At 29.3% G+C, this 22733-nt stretch overlaps 2 protein-coding genes and 1 pseudogene across 3 annotated transcripts in view; all 3 read left to right on the forward strand.

Moving 5' to 3' along the window:
• The first annotated feature begins 676 nt into the window (after nt 1-676).
• Nucleotides 677-6032, forward strand: LOC113366067 (annotated as a pseudogene).
• A 4381-nt stretch (nt 6033-10413) lies between these two features.
• On the forward strand, nt 10414-18066 carry LOC113366242 (alpha-aminoadipic semialdehyde synthase, mitochondrial). Of its 2 annotated transcripts, none has more exons than XM_026607817.1 (20): nt 10414-10748; nt 11216-11362; nt 11436-11612; nt 11677-11752; nt 11824-11900; nt 11995-12076; nt 12145-12209; nt 12514-12720; nt 14157-14308; nt 14840-14962; nt 15162-15333; nt 15395-15462; nt 15916-16052; nt 16127-16197; nt 16324-16499; nt 16564-16813; nt 16885-17056; nt 17127-17221; nt 17287-17482; nt 17549-18066. In XM_026607817.1, exons 1-20 carry the CDS (start codon nt 10686-10688, stop codon nt 17848-17850), a joined length of 2808 nt encoding a protein of 935 aa, XP_026463602.1. In that variant the 5' UTR covers nt 10414-10685; the 3' UTR covers nt 17851-18066. The 2 variants fall into 2 exon arrangements, with proteins under 2 accessions (XP_026463602.1, XP_026463601.1); XM_026607816.1 differs by having other exon boundaries at nt 10415-10748; nt 15913-16052.
• A 677-nt stretch (nt 18067-18743) lies between these two features.
• The window catches only part of LOC113365996 (out at first protein), a 103369-nt gene continuing 99379 nt past the window's right edge, over nt 18744-22733 (forward strand). The window contains exons 1-2 of the mRNA XM_026607543.1: nt 18744-18979; nt 19636-19960. Of these exons, the coding sequence (XP_026463328.1) occupies nt 19853-19960 (108 nt within the window). The 5' untranslated portion in view covers nt 18744-18979; nt 19636-19852. The remainder of the gene's footprint in view (nt 18980-19635; nt 19961-22733) is intronic.

The raw sequence follows: 22733 nt of genomic DNA on the forward strand, positions 1-22733 counted from the left end.
AGTCTTTGATTAATTCATACTTTTAAAATAATAAAATATAAAATATTTTCAATATAAATTGAATAGATCAAACAATTTTGCATTTGAATAAACGCGCTCTTTCAGATATTCATCCCAGTTACTTTTTCGCTCTGTTGGTATAATTGGTTAACACGATAGAGAGAAAGCCGACAGCCGTCAAATAATATTAAAATGATATTTTTTCATCTTTGTGAATATTAATATTTTTTTTAATTTTGATTGCAAACTTATGTTAATAAATGAATAATGTTGTAGAATTTATAATAATTGTGCGGTTCTTAAATAGTATGAACAAATTTAATGGTACGTGCCATTTTTTGAAGTGCAGATTTAAGTTGAGGTTAAATTCTGTAAACTATCGTTTAGGGTTTCAGTTAAAGTACTTTTTCAATACGATAAAACATCAGAAACTCTCGTTCTATATTTGTGACGTTAGTGAACCATTTCAGGAAGCCGTCAACAACTCTAAATATCCTGGACAATTAATTGGAACTCCACCGCTTATTGGAACACCTATGCTGTCACCTAATCCGTCAATATTGCCTACAAATGCTCCGGTAGTAGCTCAAGCAATGCCTGGAGTGACCCCCATGATTCCTGCTGGATCTGCAATGATTGGGGCTCGACCAGTTGCAAATCAGGCAGCACCCTGATCCCAATGCCAGCCATGGCGCCACCTATGTTTCCCACCATGGTGCCACAATTTAACATCCCTCCACCTGGTTTTCCTGTAATTAAACCGGTAAGTGTAATATAAGAAATTTGCATATTAATAATGATCTAGCTCTTAAATACTTTCACTAATAAAAATAATTGTACAAATTAAACTTGCTTTTAGTCATGTAGATGACAAATTTTTTATATGAATTGTATCATGACATAAATTACCTGCACCGTTATTGACTGGTATTTCAATATATACAATTTCTGTACAGGAAAACCATGTTGCTTTGCCACTGGCAGATTCTGTACCTAAAGTACCACCAGTAGAGCCCGCAGTACCTACTCCTTGGACAGAACATAAAGCTCCTGATGGCAGGTAGGACAATTTAAATTAGTACTATATTAAATGAAGTATCCAATATAAAAATCCCTTAATTTTACTTGCAGGGTATACTATTATAATTCAATTACAAAACAAAGTTCATGGGAGAAACCAGATGAACTAAAAACTCCTGCGGAGGTTTGATAAATTTTAATTCGTAAAACAATTTTAAACTAAATTGTATTATATTTTTCTCATGATGTTTCAGAAACTTTTGTCATCATGCCCATGGAAAGAGTATCATTCCGATCAAGGCAAGGTTTACTATCATAATGTAAATACAAAAGAATCCAGATGGGTTATTCCTCCAGAATTAGCTGAAATTAAGGCAAGACATTCTAATGAGTGAGTACAGACAGTCAATATCTTTTCTTAATATCGGCTTTGCTTTTGTAGACATTGCTGAATTTGCCTAATATAAGTTCAAAACAGAGCATTGATAGTTCTAGGAGTTTGAATTCCACTTCCCCTACACCTTCTGTGATAGCTCCCGTTACTACATCCAGTGCTGTTACTACACAAGCATCAGGTAAATTTACATTTAATAAAGGATAGTCATCATATTTGCTCAATGGGTGAATGTTAATATCATTCCAGCCGAAGATTCCAAATCTGCTTTGGATCAAGCAATGGCAGCAACATTAGCAGCAATTTCTGTGCCAGAAAAACCTCCACAGTAGCTCAGACTGTTACAGAAGTAGTACCTGTACCTGAAAAACCAACCACTCCTGAACCTAAATCGATTGAAATCCAATTTAAAGATAAAAAAGAAGCAATAGAGGCATTTAAAGAACTTCTCAAAGAAAAAGATGTACCATCGAATGCTAGTTGGGAATTGTGTGTCAAAATGATATGCAAAGATCCTAGATACCCGACATTTGAAAAGTTAAATGAGAAAAAACAAGCATTTAATGCTTATAAAACACAAAAGCAAAAGATGAGAAGGAGGAGCAAAGGTATGGATCGATTTTATAGATGTATTGTATTGATAATATATTAAATAAAGTTCACAAAAAAATATTTAATAAATTTATCAATAGAAATAATCATAATCATTTAGTTCAAAACATATGAATATGACTTAACAAGAGTCTTATTAATTTATCACTACTGATTATAGAATAATATTGGTACATTTCATTTTCCAGATTAAAAGCCAAACGTTCTAAAGAGAACTTAGAAAAATTTCTGATGTCTTCTGAAGACATGACTTCAACTACAAAATATTATAAATGTGAAGAAATGTTTGGCTATATGGATGTGAGTAAACTTTTACTACTCATAAAATTACCTATATTCCGAATTATTATCTGATTTTTTATTTCTAGGTTTGGCGAAATGTAGCAGACCTAGACAGGAGAGATATTTATGAGGATGTTTGTTTTAATTTAGCCAAACGAGAGAAAGAAGAAGCGAGAGCTTTGAAGAAACGAAATATGAAAGTTTTAGCTGAGTTATTAGACAGCATGACATCTATTTGTTACAATACTACCTGGTCAGAAGCACAATTCTTACTCTTAGAAAATGCTACATTAAAAATGATGTTTGCTTATTAGGTATAAATAATTCTCCCAGATGTTTTCAGCAAATCATAATTTTTTTGTGTTAAATATCATTTTGTATCGTAGGTATGGATAAAGAAGATGCTTTAATGTTTTTGAAGAACATATTAGGGCATTAGAAAAAGAAGAGGAAGAGGAGAAAGAATTTGAAAAGAAAAGGATAAAACGGCAGCATAGAAAAAATAGGGATCAATTTTTGGTAAGTTTTAAATTTTTCAGTACTTCGGGTGAATAGGTTTAAAAGGCAAAGTTTTTCATTTGTATTTTTTTAGTCTTTATTAGATTCATTACATGAAGAAGGTAAACTCACATCAATGTCTTTTGGGTAGAAACTATATCCTATAATTTCAGCAGACCTTAGATTTTCAGCTATGTTAGGTAAGCATACATAAAACCTTAGTATCTCTTAGTATGTAATGAATTCTAATTATTCCAATCGACTCTAGGTCAATCTGGTTCAACACCGTTGGACCTGTTTAAATTTTATGTAGAAGATCTGAAAGCTAGGTTTCATGATGAAAAGAAGGTCATAAAGGAAATTCTGAAAGAAAAAGAATTTGCAGTCAGTCCAAGCACAACATTTGAAGATTTTGCAACGGTTGTTTGTGAAGATAAAAGATCTGCAACTTTAGATGCTGGAAATGTTAAATTAACATTTAACTCATTACTAGAAAAGGTACTAACAACTTTCTATCCTATATATCCTATTATTTATTTATATATTATCAATATTTATTTTATTGATTTGAGTAATATTTTATCTGATTATGTACTGAATTTGTGTCATTTACGATTATAGGCAGAAGCAATAGAAAGGAACGTCTAAAAGATGAAGCAAAGAAACAAAAGAAAATAGAAAATGCCTTAAAATCTTTAATGAAATCTTCAATTTAGATCCGAGCATGGATTATACACAAGTTGTAGAACAATTACAGGATACACATGAATGGGAGGCAGTTGAAAGTCCGATTGATAGAGAAAGAGTTTGGCAGGTAATTTTAACAGATTTATCAACACTAATAATATTATTCTCTTAAAATGATAAAAAAAAAATCAGATACAACAATCAAATCTCATAAGATGTTTTTCAGAAAATACATATTTTTTATTTTTTAAGTTGATTGATGTCTTTAGTATATTATTTCAATTTAAAATATTTGCATCATGTTTATTTATTAATATATTAATTTATAATTTATAGGAGTATATACATGAAATAGAAGATAGTTGTAGTCATTATCATTCTCGATCCAGGAAATCTAAAAAAAATAAGAAGAATAAAAAAAGAAATAGATCTTCATCAAGATCTGTAAGTTGCACATCAAATATTTATAATAAACTTATTATTACTTATATTTTATTAATTTCACTGTCTTTATTATCAGGGAACAGAATTTCTGAGTATGAGCGGGAACGAGAAAAATCTAAAAAGGGAAGAAGGATGTCTCGGTCCAGAAGTGTACGTATTTTAATGATATTGTCATAATTATTTAAAAACACAGTATTAATGTATTTAATTTTAAATTACAGAGTAGTTCTATAAGGAGCACTGACAGTACGGCGATGCTAAAGAAACGTAAAAACAAACGAAAACACAAGAAACATAGTCCTAGTGTAAGTATAATTTTGTCTGATAGCTCTTGATATCACCAGGCTGCAGTGCCGTGATACTAGTAGGAGCTGTGATCATTTAGATGATTATGTCATTGTTTCCTTATATGTTTAATATATCATTTTCATAAAATACATGTTGTACAAAAATGACTATCATCATGTTTATTCAATTTTTTGTTATTTTTTCTAAAGTGCAAGTATTAACAGCCTTAAAAAATACCGGAATTGAAATTTTGAATAAGTTTTTACAAGACATCTTCATAAAAATCACACTATATACATATAAGTAAATATTTAAATAAACAAATAAATATATACATACATATATTTATTTATTTGTTTATATATTAATATATATATTTAGAATAATTAATATTGATGCTGAAAAATATAAATACATTGTTGAAGGCATAACATCAAGTATCACAATTCAGCATTTTACAACTAACAAAATTAATCAAATCAATACTAATTGTGAATAATAATTATGTTTCTCAGACGTATAACAAGGATTTAAATCTCTAAAGATTTTATAATATCGTTATTATTTCAGGTGTTTCGAACATAAAATTCTGTCATCATCAATGGATTTAAATGTTTTTTAAAATAAAAATAACGTATAATAATAATATGAAAATGTAAAAGATAAATAGTTTGCATGTTACTGACAGTTATAGTAATTACTTTTCAAATATATATATTTTTTTGGAAACACAGAAAAGTCAATGCATTCAAGGCAAATTCAGATTCATATTTATTTAATTATTAGTTCATTGGATTATTGTACGTTATATTAATTTAAAAAAAAATTTAATCCACTGATAATGACATAGGATTTAATATCGAAACATCTGGAATAATAATGATGATTTAACCTTTTCTTTGATGTGACAATATTGTTTGAGATATATATTCTAAATCATTGTTACAAGCCCGAGAATCTAATTATCATTGCCAATCAATATGAATAATTTATTAGATTTTGCAGGATGTTAATATTATAGTATATATATCTTGATTTGTTTTTTGTGGAATCTTTAACACTTACGCTGCGAGTGACCTATTTGATTACATCATTGAGTGTCTCAACTATTGCTTATTCAATTTGTTATTATGATTTTTAATTTTATAAGAGCGCAATTTTTAATTTTGTAATACATTTTTATCGATAATGATTGGAAAATTTTAAAATATCCTGTGTAAAAAATACTTGGGCTGTGTTTGCTCAGAAAACACTCTCGTAGCGAAAGGGTTAAGTATTGTCAGTTTTTTACGCAAATTTTTACTGTTATGTATAATGTATATAACTTTGATAGTTGTTTTGAACATAAAGACAAACTGGTATTTATATCTAAGGAGCGAGAAACAACGTTGATGTCTTTTAAAACTTATTCATTAATTCATTCCTATCACGTGAAGAAACTTGAATATGTAAATATCGTTATTTTGGTAAAAGTAATTAACATCGCCCATTAGTAAATTAATAACATTGTCCAACGATGCATTAACTGGACGCGAAATGTCTTTGGCATTTGGGTTTGCAGTGTTCGCCCATTTCCGAGGAGCGATCGCCGTCGTCTCGCGGCCGTCGTCACGACTCGGCCTCACCGATTGCGTCGCCGATCCATTCCGATGACGAGCTAGCGAAATCGGTTCCTAGCAAAAAACACCGCCATAAGAATAAGGGCGAGGAGAGCAGGAGGCGCAGGTCGAATTCGGGGTCAGTGTATTCGACACCAGGATCTCCCAGGTCGAATGAGGACGGCGAAACCTTAGCGAGACGGAACTAGAAACGAAGCGGGCGCTGCTGCTTGCCCAGCTCAACGAACAGGATGAGTAGTACGATTAACAGCGCCCCGATTAACATCTCTTTCAAAACAACAATTCAATTTAAATAAGTTAAAGACAATGGTTAAGTGGATGCCCGTTCAAGACTTCGATAGTTAAATTTTACATACTGCCACGTCAAACGTGATGCGATTTAAGCCACTTAATGTTTCTCAAGTATCAATTTTAAAAAAACACTAATCGGCCAAACTATTGCTACGTTTGACGTGACCATCACTTCGGATTTCTATCATTTACCTCGGCATCTACAAGAAGTTCATTAATAACATTATTACGAAAACTTAATGAATAGTGATCATTTTTTATACAAAACTTGACAAACATTAAAAATATTAATTCGACACATTTTAGTGTTTTGAATAATAAATTGATTAATAAATGTACATTTTTCTAGTGATTTGGCGTAAGTAGCTTTTTCAATTTGTAAAGAAAAACGTCTACAATTTTTATCGCTAAGTGTAAATTGACAATTGAAAACTGTGCATCTGTGTAGCAACAAAGTAAATGATTAATAATAAATAAATAATATAATTAGAAGATTTTTTTGCATTTACATTGTTCATTTAATTATTAGTTCATTAGTTCGCGAGTAAATATTTTATTTCATTTACAATGTCTTAAAAAGATATTTTTTATTAATTTTTAAACATGCAATGTATATATAAATTTATGCACATGTGAAAATTGCTGATCATTTTTATAAATTTTGATATTAAATTATGTGAGTATTATTTTCAGTAATTGAGTAACACTTTTTTTTACAATGTCGCAATGTAGTTCCATGTTGTTGACAGACACATTTGGCGGATTCCTTGTGTGAGAATGCACATTTTCATTCTGTCCGATTTTATTAGTGCACCGGCATCAGATTTTGGTGAGTTGGATTCTGAATTGTTTTTATATTTAAATGAACTGTTTGAATGATAAATAATTAAGCACATATCTTTGCTTTTGGAGAATAAGATCTAAGACGGAATTGAATTATTTTTGGTATAAAATATTTCTTAATGTTAATTAATTAACGCGTTTGTTATGTACATACATATATCGCTTTTTTCATATGTACCTAAATTGGAACTAACTATTTTATTGTATATTGCCAATTAAAGATATAATAGTAAGTTACATTATTATAAAGAAATTTTGTTTATCCTGCGGTGAAAATGTTAAATTTTAGTTCAATGGATGTAATGTTTTATTGTACATAAGTTACCTCAATGTACCATACAATATACAAAAGTTAAATAAGACATCGATCGTTTTATTATTATAGTCACTAGGTTAAATTTATGATAGTATTTTTCAGTTTTACAAGTTAGCATTTACCAAATGTTTATAATTTAGCAAAAGCTTGCAAATTATTTGAATCTAGTTTATCACTCAAAATTTTTCACTTTTTATTGTAAATTTCCAAAACGCTGGTTTAATTCTGTTGATGAAATAGGCACTTTGAGGCCACATGTAAATCGTGGGTCCCTGGTAGCCACATCTGGGAAAGTCATTAGGATTCTGGTGATTAGAATTAGTCATTAGGAGGTATTTATAAATTACCAAGTAGATATAAATTAAGCACAAAGTTTATTTGCTTATTGACGGAAAAAATAGTTTGCTTTATTAATATTATTTAATTATTATTGATAATTAAATTGGCTGTAATGGCCATTTTGTTATATTCTTGCGATTTTGGTTTTTATGTTTCAGTATCTTTTTGGAATGCAAACAAAACTTGTACTATTTACGGAAACTATACCGCATAACCATACCAAGGTAAAGAAATTATTATTTTTATTATTATTCGCAATATTTTTTATACTTATAAAAATATTGTTGAAGTAATATAACCCGGGCAATAAATATATTTTCACAGTTTAGTCAAACCAAAGATACGCTTAATAGATTTGATTTTTTATTACTATTTTTTTTTAATTTTAAATTGCAAATCATTACAATATTTGTGAAATTTCCATGCTACATAAAAAGAAGTTTTTGACTTCTGGCGGTTTAGGTGCATGTAATTAAATTCTACGTAATAATAAATCCACGAACGAAGTTTTGCTCTGCATCGAAATTTTATGTTCTAAAAATAATCTTCGTATGCATTGTTTAAAAATGAAACATTAAAAGCAAACATTCTTATCGTGGGATATAGAAATTAATAATGAAAAAATTCCATAATTTTTTGTAAATTTCATTTTTATTAATAATTATGAAGTGTAAGATAGATTATGTAAGATAGATTTTTTATCCTGTAGAAATATTTGATTATCGGGGATCAATTTTCGGAAAGAATAATAATATGCATTTCGAGAATTGTTTAAAATGTTTATTGCAATAAATTTATGTATAGTGCAAAATTTGGAAGTAAAAACTATAAAAATTTTGAAGCTCGTGATGAGGATCTATATACCTATTTTTTCCTGTGTCCAATGTCGGGGATGAAATTTTGAAAAGAATTTAATGATCTCCGACAGAGAATGGTTCCAAATTGAATTTGTCTCAAAATAGAGAATAATTTAAAAAAAATAATGGATGCAAAATATAGATATAAAACCTGATAAGTGGACACGCGCTTTGTAAAACGCCTTGAGATAATAATTCTGTATTTAATCTGTTATCTATATCATATCTTGAAAATCGCTTTTGACGGCCAAAAAAATTTGTACGTTGTTTATCTCGCAGAGTTTCAGAGAATCACATATTATTTTAATTAAATTAATTTAAATAATAAAAATTAATAAATTAATATTTCTTGTACAAATGCAATGAATTATACACAAAAATAATATAATACCATATGTATGATTTATCGGTAATAAATTCACAATTTTTACCATTTGAATTGAAATTTGAATCATCAATATTTTTGCTGTTATTGGGTTAATTAAACTCGGTTACAAAATAAGTTTTTGAAAATTATTTTTTGAATAAAAACTTTGTCATTTCAACTAGAAGGTTCCACCTTCTATAACGACCTCAGACCGCTTGATATCAAGCAGTAGTGAATCGGTTTTTACTTGCAATTGAAGATGAAAATATGTTTCCAAGAAAAAAAAGCTTTTCTCAAACACTGCTGCATTGAATGAAAAAAATATTAACAGAAAAATTCTAATATTTTATTTTCTGCAGATGGGCTGTGTATAATTTAAGTTCTATTATTGCAGATTGATAAGCATGTTTATCTAATAAGTGAATTTATAGATAATACCAAGAATTTTAAAATCGTACAAGAAGCCGTACGTTATCTGAGGCAGCAACAAAATTTTTACCTTTAAGTGCACGGTGTGTTCGCTGATAACAGGCATCTTAAAATTAGTACAAATTCTGCTAGGGATGGCAAAGAATAATATTTAATAATTGAAATTTAGTTGCATTTTTAAAACGTTTATTACAAAAATATTTTTGGTATAAACATTATTTTTGTAACATTTTTATTAGAGATTTTTTTATTAGTTGTATACAGATTGTCTTAATGTATATTATAAAGAGAGATGATGATTTTAGTAAAGTCATTACGATTGACTCATATTTTTAATATTATTCTGATGATTTTAAAACGAGACTTTGTGAGTTTGTTACTATTATCTGATAACAAACTGCAAGTTTTGGAAATTTTGTATCCTGAGAAGCCATTATATGAACCTAAACCGTACGAGAGGAACACATTTTCCACATTTACAGGTACACCAGGACACTACGACTATTACAACCGGCCATACACAGGTAATATTTTTAATATGATAAAATATTATTATAACAATTTAATAATGTCATTGTTCAATAATTCATTGTAATGCTCATTAATCAAATTTGTAATTTATATAGGCCAATCGATGGATGGTTTCCTAAAATGCTGATACTGTAGAGAAGAAGTTTCAACACGAAAGTCTCGTTTAAGAGAAAGCAATCCTTAGATTTGTCATAATGTAGTGAACTACTCATTGGAATAACTTTCTAGAAAACTTCGACGAAACATGAAGTTTTGGCTCATAAATTTGAAAGTTGAACCAAAGATCAAATGGTCAGACCGCATGGAACAAAACATATATTTAAATGGAATTGTGAAAACTCTCCAATAACATAAAAAGTAAATTCTTACTAAAAAGTGCAATTAAATAACGTTCAATTATCTTCAGAGGTAAATGCAGTACTAATTGGTTTCCTACTGAACTGGTGTGGAAACCAGTTCGAGTGGTCGCAATCAGAAACGGAAACGTCCTTATCAACTTTTCCCATTGTGTTCGGTGAAATCGACATCCATCCCTGCATCAAGCAGTGTGCATGCTGCTATTATTCCACTGATAAACTAAAAAGCGCGTTATATCAGTATGAATACATACATACGAAATACCGCGGTTATCAGTACATTACTTTGGAGAAGATACCAGCATTGGACGTTCTATGACGCCTCCAACGTAACGCACTACACATTGCGACGTTCGTTTATGACGAACTGTTGTCAGATAAAAAAAATAAAAAAAGGACAAATGAGAAATAAAAAATAAGTAAAAAAATTGTAAATAAACAATCGTATGTAGAAGTGAAGTATAGCAGAAGTTCGATTTTTAGTTTTAATAATTGAAAAATTAAAGGAAATTATGTTGCGTGTGTTCAAGTGTGCGGATTTCGCACCAAAAAGTTTGACTTCTCGTCTTAAACATGTAAGTTAACTAATTAATTTTTTTAATAATTCAATATATATTATGGCTAATTTAATATTAATATATTTAAACCAATAATTATATTTTATTAATTTATTATTTATTCATTTTTATTCATAAGGCCATTAATTTTATATTGTTCTTTTAAGGGAAAAAATACCCCTAGGTTTTGTTAATGTTGTTAATTAATTTTTATCATTTATGTCCTGAAAGAAGTTTTCATCAAAAATTTTATATATTATGATATTTTTTTATTAAATTTTTTCCTCTATATAAAGAACAATTTTATCAAAATGTACATTTTAGCAATTTTAAAAATTGCGTTTCTTATTAAAATTAGTCTAGCCGAGTCTTCACTTGAGAGTTTGAAATTTAGGAAGATGTTTTTTTATCAATTTTTTTTTTAATATTTACAATTTTAAAATATATTTTTTAATAATGATAAGCATTTCTTTTTTCTAAATCAGACTAGCCGAGTCATTGCCATCAGAAGAGAAGACCAGAGTGTTTGGGAAAGAAGAGCGCCTTTCAGTCCTAATAATGTCAAAAGATTAGTTAAAAATAATGTTAAAGTCATTGTACAACCTTCCAACAGGAGGGCATATCCAATGCAGGTAATAATTAATACCATAAGCTTCAGTTTTTTTTATTAATGTCTTAATTTTAACTTATAAATTTCTATTTCAGTCTTACATCAATGCGGGAGCTGTGGTCCAAGAAGACATCAGCGAAGCCTCCGTGATTTTTGGGGTCAAACAAGTACCCGTAGAACAATTAATTCCCAATAAAACCTACTGCATGTTTTCACATGTTATCAAAGCCCAAGAATCTAATATGCCTTTACTTGATGCAATTATGGAAAAGGTACCTTAGATACTAAAAAACTGAACAACTAAACTAAATAATTAATCCTGTTTTTTTCCTTTAGAATATTCGTCTTATCGATTATGAAAAGTTGATGGACGAAAAGGGCCAAAGAGTAGTAGCATTTGGAAAATATGCTGGTAAATAAATTTGCACGTTATTTTATGAAATAAATTTTATGTTTTATTTGAAATGTTTAATTTTTTTGCAGGTGTTGCCGGTATGATCAATATTTTGCACGGATTAGGTTTACGTCTTTTAGCTTTGGGTCATCATACACCTTTCATGGTAATAATAAAAATAAATCGTTATAATAATTAGGAGTATAAAATTTAATAAAATATTTGATTTTTACTAAAAATACATATATTTTTTATTTTAGCATATTGGATTGGCTCACAATTACAGAAATTCCTCCATGGCCAGACAATCTATAAGGGATGCTGGATATGAAATCGCTTTAGGTGAATATTTATAATAGAAATTATAAGAAATTATTATGAGAAATATTTAATTTTTGATGTTTTTTTAGGTATGATGCCAAAATCTGTAGGTCCATTGACGTTTGTGTTCACTGGCTCAGGAAATGTATCACAGGTGAGATATATTATATATATACTAATATACACTTAATTTATAAAAAAAATATAAAAAAATTATTTGATTCACCATTGCAATATATTTAAATATTAAAATATGTATAAAAATCGGGTAATCGAACATTTATATATATGGAATTTTTAACTGTTGTAATTGTTAATGGATTTGCAAGGTAAGTCAATACACTCAAGTACTAATGATAGCTAGGTGATGAATGTAGGTAAAACTTCAATATTGATTTATTTAATGAGTGAGTATCTTATAATTTATATACTAATTTTTTGGATTTATTTTTTTCCAGGGAAGTCAAGAAATTTTCCAAGAACTACCCCACGAGTACGTTTCCCTGGATTCCTTGCGCAAGGTTGCCGAGCACGGCGCCCAAAACAAGATCTACGCCTGCGAAGTTAGCCGAAGAGACCACCTGGAGAGGCGCGAAGGCGGCGGCTTTGACGCCCAGGAATACGACGAACATCCTGATAGATACGTGAGCACCTTCAGCCAAAAGGTAAGATAATAGAATAGATAAAAAAAAATTAAACTTTATTGGTAGAACAAATCATTTTGAGTATGAAAGTGGCTGAAAAAATGTAAATCAACTACATTATGCATTTTTCATATCATTCCTGTATTTTAAATACAATAAGAGGTAAATATAACCTATTACGATAAAGTTTTATTTTTACCATAATCAGCTAAACGGATTATATAATTTTAATTATTATTTTACATATTGCAATATGTTGATTAATCAATTTCCATTGATAATGTTCATGCCACTTGATTAAATCGTATGAGCGATAAGCACGTATGAACGGTTTCATTTGTTAATTGATACTTCGTTATCTATAGGTAAAACAAATCGAAATTTATTTAAATAATATCTTGATAACGCAAATTATTACGAGCCACGGCCTTCCAACTACCAGGTTTTAAGTTCAAATCTCGCGCTCGTATTACTTGGTATTAAGCAGTAGTGATATCCTTTTTACACTAGACAAAAATATATTTCCAAGTGAAATTGGTCAAAAATAAAGTAATAAAGTCAAAAATTCTAATTATGGATGTTAAAATATACCATAACTAGAAAGGACAGGGTTGTTTTTTAATAGTCCTCTTTAAAATTAAAATAATAAAAAAATCTTTATAATGCTTTTGTTTTAATTTAAAGGTACAAAAAATTTTTTGTTCAACCAAAATTTTATTCTAATCTATTAAACCACTAAAAACTTCATTCGCTGTGAATTACACAATTGCTATTTAATTTCTGATACAAATTTAGAAAATACTTTTGCCATTTTTGTTAATTTACTATTATTATTTATATATCATATTGAATATGAATGTTGTTAAAATAAAATTTAACCTAATCGAACTATATATTTCCATATGATTTTTAATACTTTTAATTAGCATTATTGCGAATTTGAAAAATATAAACTATTGTCATTTGTTGCTATTTCATTATTATTATCTGGAATTAACTCTGCAATGTAAATAACTATTAATTATATTAATTTAGCCCACATTTGGCAAAAAATTTCCACGGAAACTCTGCGATAATGATAAGATAATTTTTTTTCGACACACATGGAAAACGTAGATAAAATCTTGTATTGTGTAAATCGAAAATGACTGACAAGTGTATGAAGATTCAAGGTTTTTTATTAGTTGAATTAAAAAATTAAATAAATAAAATTGACTAAATTAAATAAATAAAAATTGAATAGAAAAAAAATTAATAAATAAAATTGATTCATTATAAATAATAGATACAATTTTAATTGGCGTAAAGCTGTTTAATTATATTAATAAATAAACATTATTATTCATATACATAATATATAATATTGATAGTTTTTTCATATTGTTGTATCTCTATTTTTTCAAATTTATTATATTTCTGATTTACCATTACACGGTTTTTATTCTTTTTTTACCTAGATTGCCCCATACGCTTCAGTCATCGTCAATGGAATCTACTGGGCGGTAGACAGTCCAAAACTGATGACAATTCCTGATGCCAAGAATTTATTGAGACCTGCAAACACCCCCTGGTTGCCAATAAGCAAAGGTTCACCATCACTGCCTCATAGGTCAGTATCGCAGAACTCTGATAAGAATTTTTATGGTAAAGTTGCAATATCTCGGTCATGGTAACTTTCCACAGGATAATGCACTTTCTCTAAATGAAACAATAGATCGATGGTAATAGAAATATTGTTTTTTGCAGTTAATGAGATGTTCTATTCGTAGAACATTTATCTACCATAAAGCTATTTAGATATTTTATTATAATTTTTTACTATTTATAATATTATTTCCAAACTAGCAATAACAAGTTTACATTAATGATTTCACATTGGATTATCTGTTTTGAATAATGCACTTGCATAATCTCTTGATTGTGGGGTTACGGTCATGTGCTAAACTGGTATAATGCAGTATGCACTTTGCCAATATTTGATAATGATTTATTTATAAACAAATTGTTTATATTTGGAGAATTGTATTTGTTGAGAAATATCTGCTGCGCCACCAGCGATTTGAGAATATTTTGATGTCGTAATTATTTAATTTTATTATAGAAATATTTATGATTGTGTTTATTGTCTATCTTCCTCCAGGATGCTGGCAATCTGTGATATTTCTGCAGATCCTGGCGGTTCAATAGAGTTCATGAACGAATGCACCACAATCGACACACCATTCTGTTTATATGATGCTGATAGAAACAAGGACACCAAGAGGTTTGTATATACTAAATATTAATACTTAATAAGATTCATTTTAGGACTTTCATTTTAAATTTAAAACCAGCGTAAGGACGATTTCTCCTTTATAATTCATCTTACTATGTGATGTATCATAATGTTGAGTACCGAATCCTGATTTGCTCCTGTGCCATTTCTATCATTTTTATCAATTGATAATTCATTCAATTCACAGCTTCAAAGGCCCGGGTGTGTTAGTCTGTTCAATTGATAACATGCCAACTCAGTTGCCATTAGAGAGCACAGATTTCTTTGGTGAATTATTGCATCCATATGCTTATGATATTTTCAAAAGTGACGCCGAAAAACCATTAGAAGAACACGACTTCTGCTCAGCTGTACATGGTGTAAGTTAAATAAATATAAAATATGTATTTAAATATTATTTATATTCGGTGTACTTTACAGGCTGTGATTGCAAGTAACGGAAAATTGACCCCGAACTTCGAATACATTTCTGATTTGAGAGCTGCCAAGTAAGTTAAACGTTGTGTGTTTCTGTATTTAAATATACATTGTCTGTTTGAGGTCAAATACTATAAATATATTTTATCTGTTATCAAACAATGCTTATAACGTTTAAACATATATACACAATACGTAATTGATAAAAATTACATATCCATCTTTGCTTATGTAATATTGCTATTTCTGAAAAATTCTGTAAAAAATGTAAAATATGAATTAGAATTTTTTTCCAATAATATTTTGGTTTACATGTTTATTTGTTATTAGTTGATACATTATTAATTCATTTTGTGTATCATTTAACAATTATATTTAATTAATTTGAAAACACTATTTTTTCTATATTTGTCTTTTTATATTTTATTCTTTACCGCTGTGTTTTCTTGATTTAACAAAAGTGCCGTCTATTGTGACTAACCCTACTAAAAAATTCATATAGTTTCTCTTTCGAATCACAGTAGTCGTTCCAGGCACAAGTCAGACATGGGCAGTGTCGGATCTGGTTCTAAAAAACAAGTTTTGGTACTTGGAGCGGGATTTGTCTCTGCACCACTCGTGGAATACTTACATAGGGAAGAAGATGTCGAAATCACAGTTTGTAAGTAAAAGATAAAATATATAGTTTTACTAATTTAGGATCTTTGTTATGACCATTATATTTTTAATTTAAAGGTTCACAAATGAAAGAAGAAGCTGATGCATTGGCAAATCGGTACACTGGTGTAAAATCCAACTACTTACAAGTAAGATTTTAAAAATCCAAAATCTGATATCTAGCATTTGTAAATATAAAAATAGTTTTTTAAGGATACATGCTATATTTAACAGATTGATTTATTAGATGATTGATTGTGTATTTGATTTTTTAGGTAGCAAAGGACATAAGTCCTGCAGGTTTAGCAGAACTCTGCTCAAAAAGTGATGTTGTAGTTTCCTTATTGCCTTATTCCTTGCATGGTCATGTAGCAAAGACTTGTGTTGATTCCGGAGTACATTTAGTTACTGCAAGCTATGTCACAGATGAAGTACGAGAACTGCACGAAAAGTAAGTTTTATTAATTTGAAACCTGACAAAATCAATATTATATTAATTGAATTTTTATTCATAGAGCACAAGATCGTGGTGTAACATTAATGAATGAAGTCGGTTTGGATCCTGGTATTGATCATCTTCTTGCATTAGAATGCATCCATGAAGCCCAAAGACAAGGAGGAATTGTTGAATCCTTTGTATCGTACTGTGGAGGACTTCCAGCACCTGAATTCAGCGACAATCCTCTAAGATATAAATTCTCATGGTCTCCTCGTGGAGCTTTGTTGAATACTTTGTCCGCAGCTAAATATTTGAGTAAAGGACAGGTAAGCGAAATATAATTTGTGAATAATATATGCATATGTTAAAGCTCAAGTTATAAAAAAATTGTATTTAGGTTGTAGAAATCAATGGTGGTGGCGACTTGATGGCTTGTCCCAGATCTTTAGATTTTCTACCAGGATTTTCCTTAGAAGGTTTTCCTAATCGTGATAGCACACAGTATTCTGAATTATATGGTTTAGGTTCACAAGTTCAGACTTTACTACGTGGAACAATCCGATATAAAGGTAAAAATATATTTAACAATAGTTTCATCAAATTATACTTGTTTCATTAATCTGTTGTTGGTATTTGTAGGATTTTCCGAGTGCATCCAGACTATTCAACTGTTAGGTTTAATTGACACTCATCCTCATCCAATGTTGCATCCAAGCGGACCTGATCTAACATGGGTAAATATATTTTATATTCTATTTTGATTTATATTATTTAATTTTATATTATTCTTTTATCATAGCGTCAATTCGTTTGCCATCTCCTCGGAATGAACGATTCAAACATATTCTATGAAAATTTGAAATCCAAAGTAGTAGAACGAGTAGGTAATGCTGATGGAATTGAAAGGTTGGGTCTGATGGATGATGTTCCATTGAAAAAACTGAATACACCTTTAGATACACTCAGCCACTACTTAGCACACAAACTTGCTTTAGGTAAGAGAATGAAATTTTATTTACTTGTGTTTATTTATTATTTATTTATTGATTTTGTTTTTGTAGATACTTCTGAACGTGACTTGGTTGTACTCAGGCACGATGTAGGAATTCGTTATCCCAGCGGTAAAAGAGAAGAACGTGGCATCAACTTCGTCGTATACGGCGAATCTCAAGCATCAGGAGGCCACTCTGCAATGGCTAAAACAGTCGGTTTCCCAGCAGCAATTGCCACCAGGATGATTTTGGATGGAGAAATCCAAAAACGTGGAGTTGTTTTGCCATTCAGTGAAGATATCTATAGGCCAATTCTTAGCAGATTGAGAGCTGAGGGACTTCATGCCACAGAAACCGTTAAAGTTTTGTAAGATGGAGGAGAAACACTTTGTTTTATTATCGTGAATTCATTAATCGATTTTGAAAATATGACTGGCTCTTTTAGCATTTATACATATTTTTAAGCTCGCTTTGATATATCAAGACATAAGTATTTACTTAAAAACAATTTTTACCTATCTTAAGGTGGGTGTGTAAATAATAATTTGATTTTAGTGTTTTAACTAATTTAATGGAAATAAAATAATTCAAATAATTTTATTCTTGTAATTATAAATTCTGTACAAAATTATCATATTTGTAGAGATAAGATTTTCAAATATAAAGTCAATTAAAATATTAAATTACCTAATAAGTATTATTATAAAAATATCAATAATGATGTATTTTTAATATTTAAATAAATTGCATATATAAAATCGTGTTGTGTTATTTATTAAAGAAATATATAAAAATTAATATGTTAATTAATTAGGATTAAAGTTATTGCATACAATTAAGATAAAAGTGCAAAAACCTTTAGGTTTCATGCGAATGAAGTGGCAGAAACAGCTAGTTAATAAGTTGAATAATAACATTAAGTTACTAATAATAACAGAAATTTAATAACTTTTTGATACTTAAATATATATTTATTGATTAAAATTATTAGATATATTTTATACATACTCTATAGACAAATAATTTAGTATGAGAGATCACATCTTAATTACAACAAAGTAGAATTTTACCTCTTTATATTCATTAACCAAACATATAATATGCAAGTCCTTGTTATTTGAATTCAAAATAATGTCTGCTCAGTTGTTAAAAGTTTTGAAAAAAAATTAAAGGTGGGAATTAAAATCAAATACACCAACCAGAGTGCGATTGAATCGATATCGATATTTTGATACGACTTCAAACTAGTTGTTTGCAGGTTCCCTATCTTCAAAATGCAGCAATGTGTGTTTATGGATAAAGCTGAAATTATAACAATTTTCGCAATTTCTCGTTCATTTGCTTTTGTCTCCTGGGCAGACAACAACACAGGCGAGTCGACCCGGCGCCAACGTACCGGGGCCTGTTGTCTGTGGGAGAAACGAGGAACGGTTTTATAAAAGTTATTTTATGTTAGTGGAATTAACGCTTGAGCTTGGGTTCTTCATAACAGAGTGATAAGTGAGTATAGCATTTTTGTGTAGATTTTGTAGGTTTTTTTTGTTGATTTTAATACAGTGAACCTTCGGATTTATTGATTATTTTATATTTCACAACATGTTTGTATAAATATGCCAGGTTATATAATAGCTGTGTACATCATTTGAGAACAATTCAGAATTTGTCATGAGACTTTAGAGTTTAATAACCGAGGGTTGACTGTAGTTATTATATAACATTAGATGCCTTAATAATTGTAATTAGCAGTAACAGCAATATATTTCACCAATATATTCGCCAAAATTACTGAACTGATTTAGAAAGTTCAGAAAGATTTAGGGTGCTGCGAATAATGCGTTAGTTTTTGGTAAAGATCGGTCTACTCTAGCCGTTTTGTAGAAATTGTCAAAAATTTGACTATTATAATAAAACTTTGCATTCGTTTATGGTCTTATTGATTGTCCTAAAATTTGAAGTGGTTTATTAACAAAAATTCATTAAATCGTGAAACAATGGATATGAGAACAATCACTGCGTAGATGCATCTAAGAATGTGCTTGCAGTTGAAGAGCTCCATGTTTACAAAGTATGATTATAAAAGTAATTTTTTTCTAAAGCAAATATTATACAGAATCTATAATTTAAAGATATTTGTAGGTTTCTATTAACATTGACAGACAAATACTTCGTTTTATCCGTGGTGGCCTCTTTGCCTACCCCAAGTAAGCCATCTGACAACCACGTGCTTCGCGATGCATCGGCTCTCAGGGCGCATGTTCGTGTCGCTTCGCATTTCGCTTCGGATCAAAATAACAAGCAGTTCAACATGGCGGCTTGTCTAGACATGATGTATCCCAATTGTTAGTGAATATTATTTCTATTAAATTACTGACGATGTATAGAAAAAGTTATTTAATACATGTGGTTATTGTTACTGCAGTGTTTTTAATATATGTATGTGAATTTAGTAATTGTCAATTGCTGATAAATGTCAAAAACCAAGTAAGTGGTAATATATTGTTGCTTTGATAAACTTACTTTATGTGTTTAATTTATGGAATGAAAGATGTAATTTGATTATAAGTTGAAATACCAATCCAATATTACAGTATGCATCGTTATTTTGTCCTGTTATAATTTATTTTTAAACATAACCTCAAATATTGACATTGTGTATGCATTTCATTGTATGCATCGGAATCTTATGAGAATCCCATTAGCAACAACGGAATCTTATCAAAATCCAATTGCAATATAATACTTTTTATCGGGCTTTTCATATAATCAAATTTGTATTTTATTCTATTAATTTTTTGAAATTTATTAAATTATAATTTATTATACTTGATTGCAATCCAATTAATATTATTCTACGTCAAAATATTTTGCTTCGATTTACAGCGTAAAACTTTCAAAATAATATGAATGACTTGGCAACATTTTTTTTTATTTTCATGACTTTGTGGTTGAAATAATTTTATATAAAATTTACAATTTATACTGTTATAAGTTTATATGAAATTTACATTTCGAACTCAGGTATTTTTGTCTGAGGTAAATAATTGTTGTACAGGAATTATTTGTGGCATTGTGGTTCAAATTCATAGAAAATATACTAGAATTTTGAATATTATTTAAATTGTATGATCGCACATGTTTTGCAATATTTACTGATATAAATCTGTAATTAAAATTTTTATCAGTGCACTTAGCAATTCTGGTTCTATAATTACTGATTGGGCAAATGAATTTTATTTGAAACCTTTTGTTCCTCACAAAAATTATAGTTTTATAGTAATTTTTGCATCTGTGCTGAAATGCATAAGAATAGGGAGTAATTAACTTTAAAAGTACAAAATCTTCCTACTATTGCCAGAGATTTTGAAATAGACATTTTTCAATTAATACATTTTTTTTCAATCTTGTGCACGTGGTTATGCTGTAGTTTTCTAGTGAGTTTAGATGATCTTCGAGGAGGCTTTTGTATTTGTCTGATTCTGTTTGTATTCCATGGTTCATTGTTTTTATGTCGGCGTCGGTATGTGGTAACTAATTCAGTATTTACTTTGGGGCATTCAACATTTCTTTATAATTAATTTTGGCATCTTTGAATATTTATCAAGTTTTATTTGGAAGCTGATTCCCATAGTCTTATACCTTCAAATTGGCTTAAATAGCTTTGTACAAGTAAATTTTGTTCTGCATATTAGGCTTTGTATCTTAAAGTGATTGTAGTATTTGAGGTAGCCTTCAGAATGTTTTTGGGCGTCAGGATTTTTAGCAAACACTTGAATTATTATGAAATCAAACTTCAAGGATTGGGTTATTGTAAAACTCTTAATTTTATAGGTACTTTCTGAAAAAAAATTATCATGCGAAATATCCACTTGATAGTTTTTGGCAGCCCTGAATGTCTGGTCTGTGTTTGTATTTACTAGTGTTTGAATAGAATTACAGCCCGAGGCGCAAAATTTGAAGAGGAGAGTATTTTTTTGCATTTTTGTTTACTAAAATGCACATTGCAGAGTTTAGTCAAAGGGCTTAGGACACTTGCATATTCCTGGTTCTAAAACTTGATAAAATAATTTGTAGTGCACAAAGGACTACAAATAACTAGTCTTGTGCTTTCTCGACGTTTTCAGTCATTCTGAATAATGAATAATTAATAATTTGAACAATATAAGTCGTTTAAAGACTTAAATTTTTTGATCTATTTTTTTATATACTAAAAATAAATTTTATGTAAAATTTTATATTTTATTATGCGATTTAATATTTGCTGTTGCAATTTTATGTTTTTTCACATACAATATTATCTTTTCTGTACCCTAAGCTATTACATTAGCTATCGAATTATTAGGATTTTTATTTGGTAACATATTATTGATCTTTTATAGAAATTTTGAAAACCCTTCGGAATTGTACATGGCCATAAATATATGGTTAGTCGTATATATTAGATTAGGGAAAAAGATGCCTAATATTTTTGCATGAAATTTTATGTTTAAAAAAATGGTACACAAAGGGCGAAGCATTATTAAAAATTTTGATCCATTTTTCTAAATACTAAACTATTTGTTAGTAACTTAGCTATGTACATTTTTATTTTATTACACGATTTTAATTTTTTTATTGCAATTTTATAATAATGATTTTTCATATACAATATTTATATTTCTTGAATTCTATTTTATTCAATTCTTCTAATTAGTAGGTTTTTGCTCATGGGCCATTTTTATTATGAAACATTTTTTTTTATCTATTTGGAAAATTTGTATACCCTTCGGCACTGTGCAGACTCATAAATTATATACGATCATACCTGTTGTAGGGACTTCGTTAAATATTTACGAAAAGGAAAGGCTCTCTCAACATCCCAGAAGTAAACACGTTGTCGTACCTGGTTTGATTAAATTTGCTGTGTCGGTAATGAACCATTTCTTTATCATTGAAATTAACTCATATATTGATCTAAATGAATAATTAGTTCTACCAATCGGGTATCGATACTATGCAGGTTATTTAAATTATATGTAGATGATACTTCAATAGGTGTTATTTGTCTCTGGTGCCCGGTCTGATTTCATTGTGCGGTTTCGCTGCGCCAGAACAGGACAATTCCTATTTGAAGGACAATTTAATACCTACCACAGACATGTTCCGTCATAATAAAGCCATACATAACAATGATTCTATATTCTATGCACCTGTATCTATTTCTGATATTATACTACCGAATATCTAGTTTGAATTTGCGTCATCTCGACGGCTCTCA

Source organism: Ctenocephalides felis, unplaced genomic scaffold (assembly GCF_003426905.1).
Source record: "Ctenocephalides felis isolate EL2017-DRISC unplaced genomic scaffold, ASM342690v1 CF-g0.4_SCAFFOLD_01170, whole genome shotgun sequence".
Lineage (NCBI taxonomy): Eukaryota > Metazoa > Arthropoda > Insecta > Siphonaptera > Pulicidae > Ctenocephalides > Ctenocephalides felis.

Coding starts and splice junctions, on each gene's coding strand:
- LOC113366242 (XM_026607816.1), top strand. CDS start 10,686: ATGTTGCGTGTGTTCAAGTGTGCGGATTTCGCACCAAAAAGTTTGACT. Junction 12,721..14,156: donor TGAGCACCTTCAGCCAAAAG/GTAAGATAATAG, acceptor TTTTTTACCTAG/ATTGCCCCATACGCTTCAGT. Junction 16,500..16,563: donor GTACGAGAACTGCACGAAAA/GTAAGTTTTATT, acceptor TTTTATTCATAG/AGCACAAGATCGTGGTGTAA.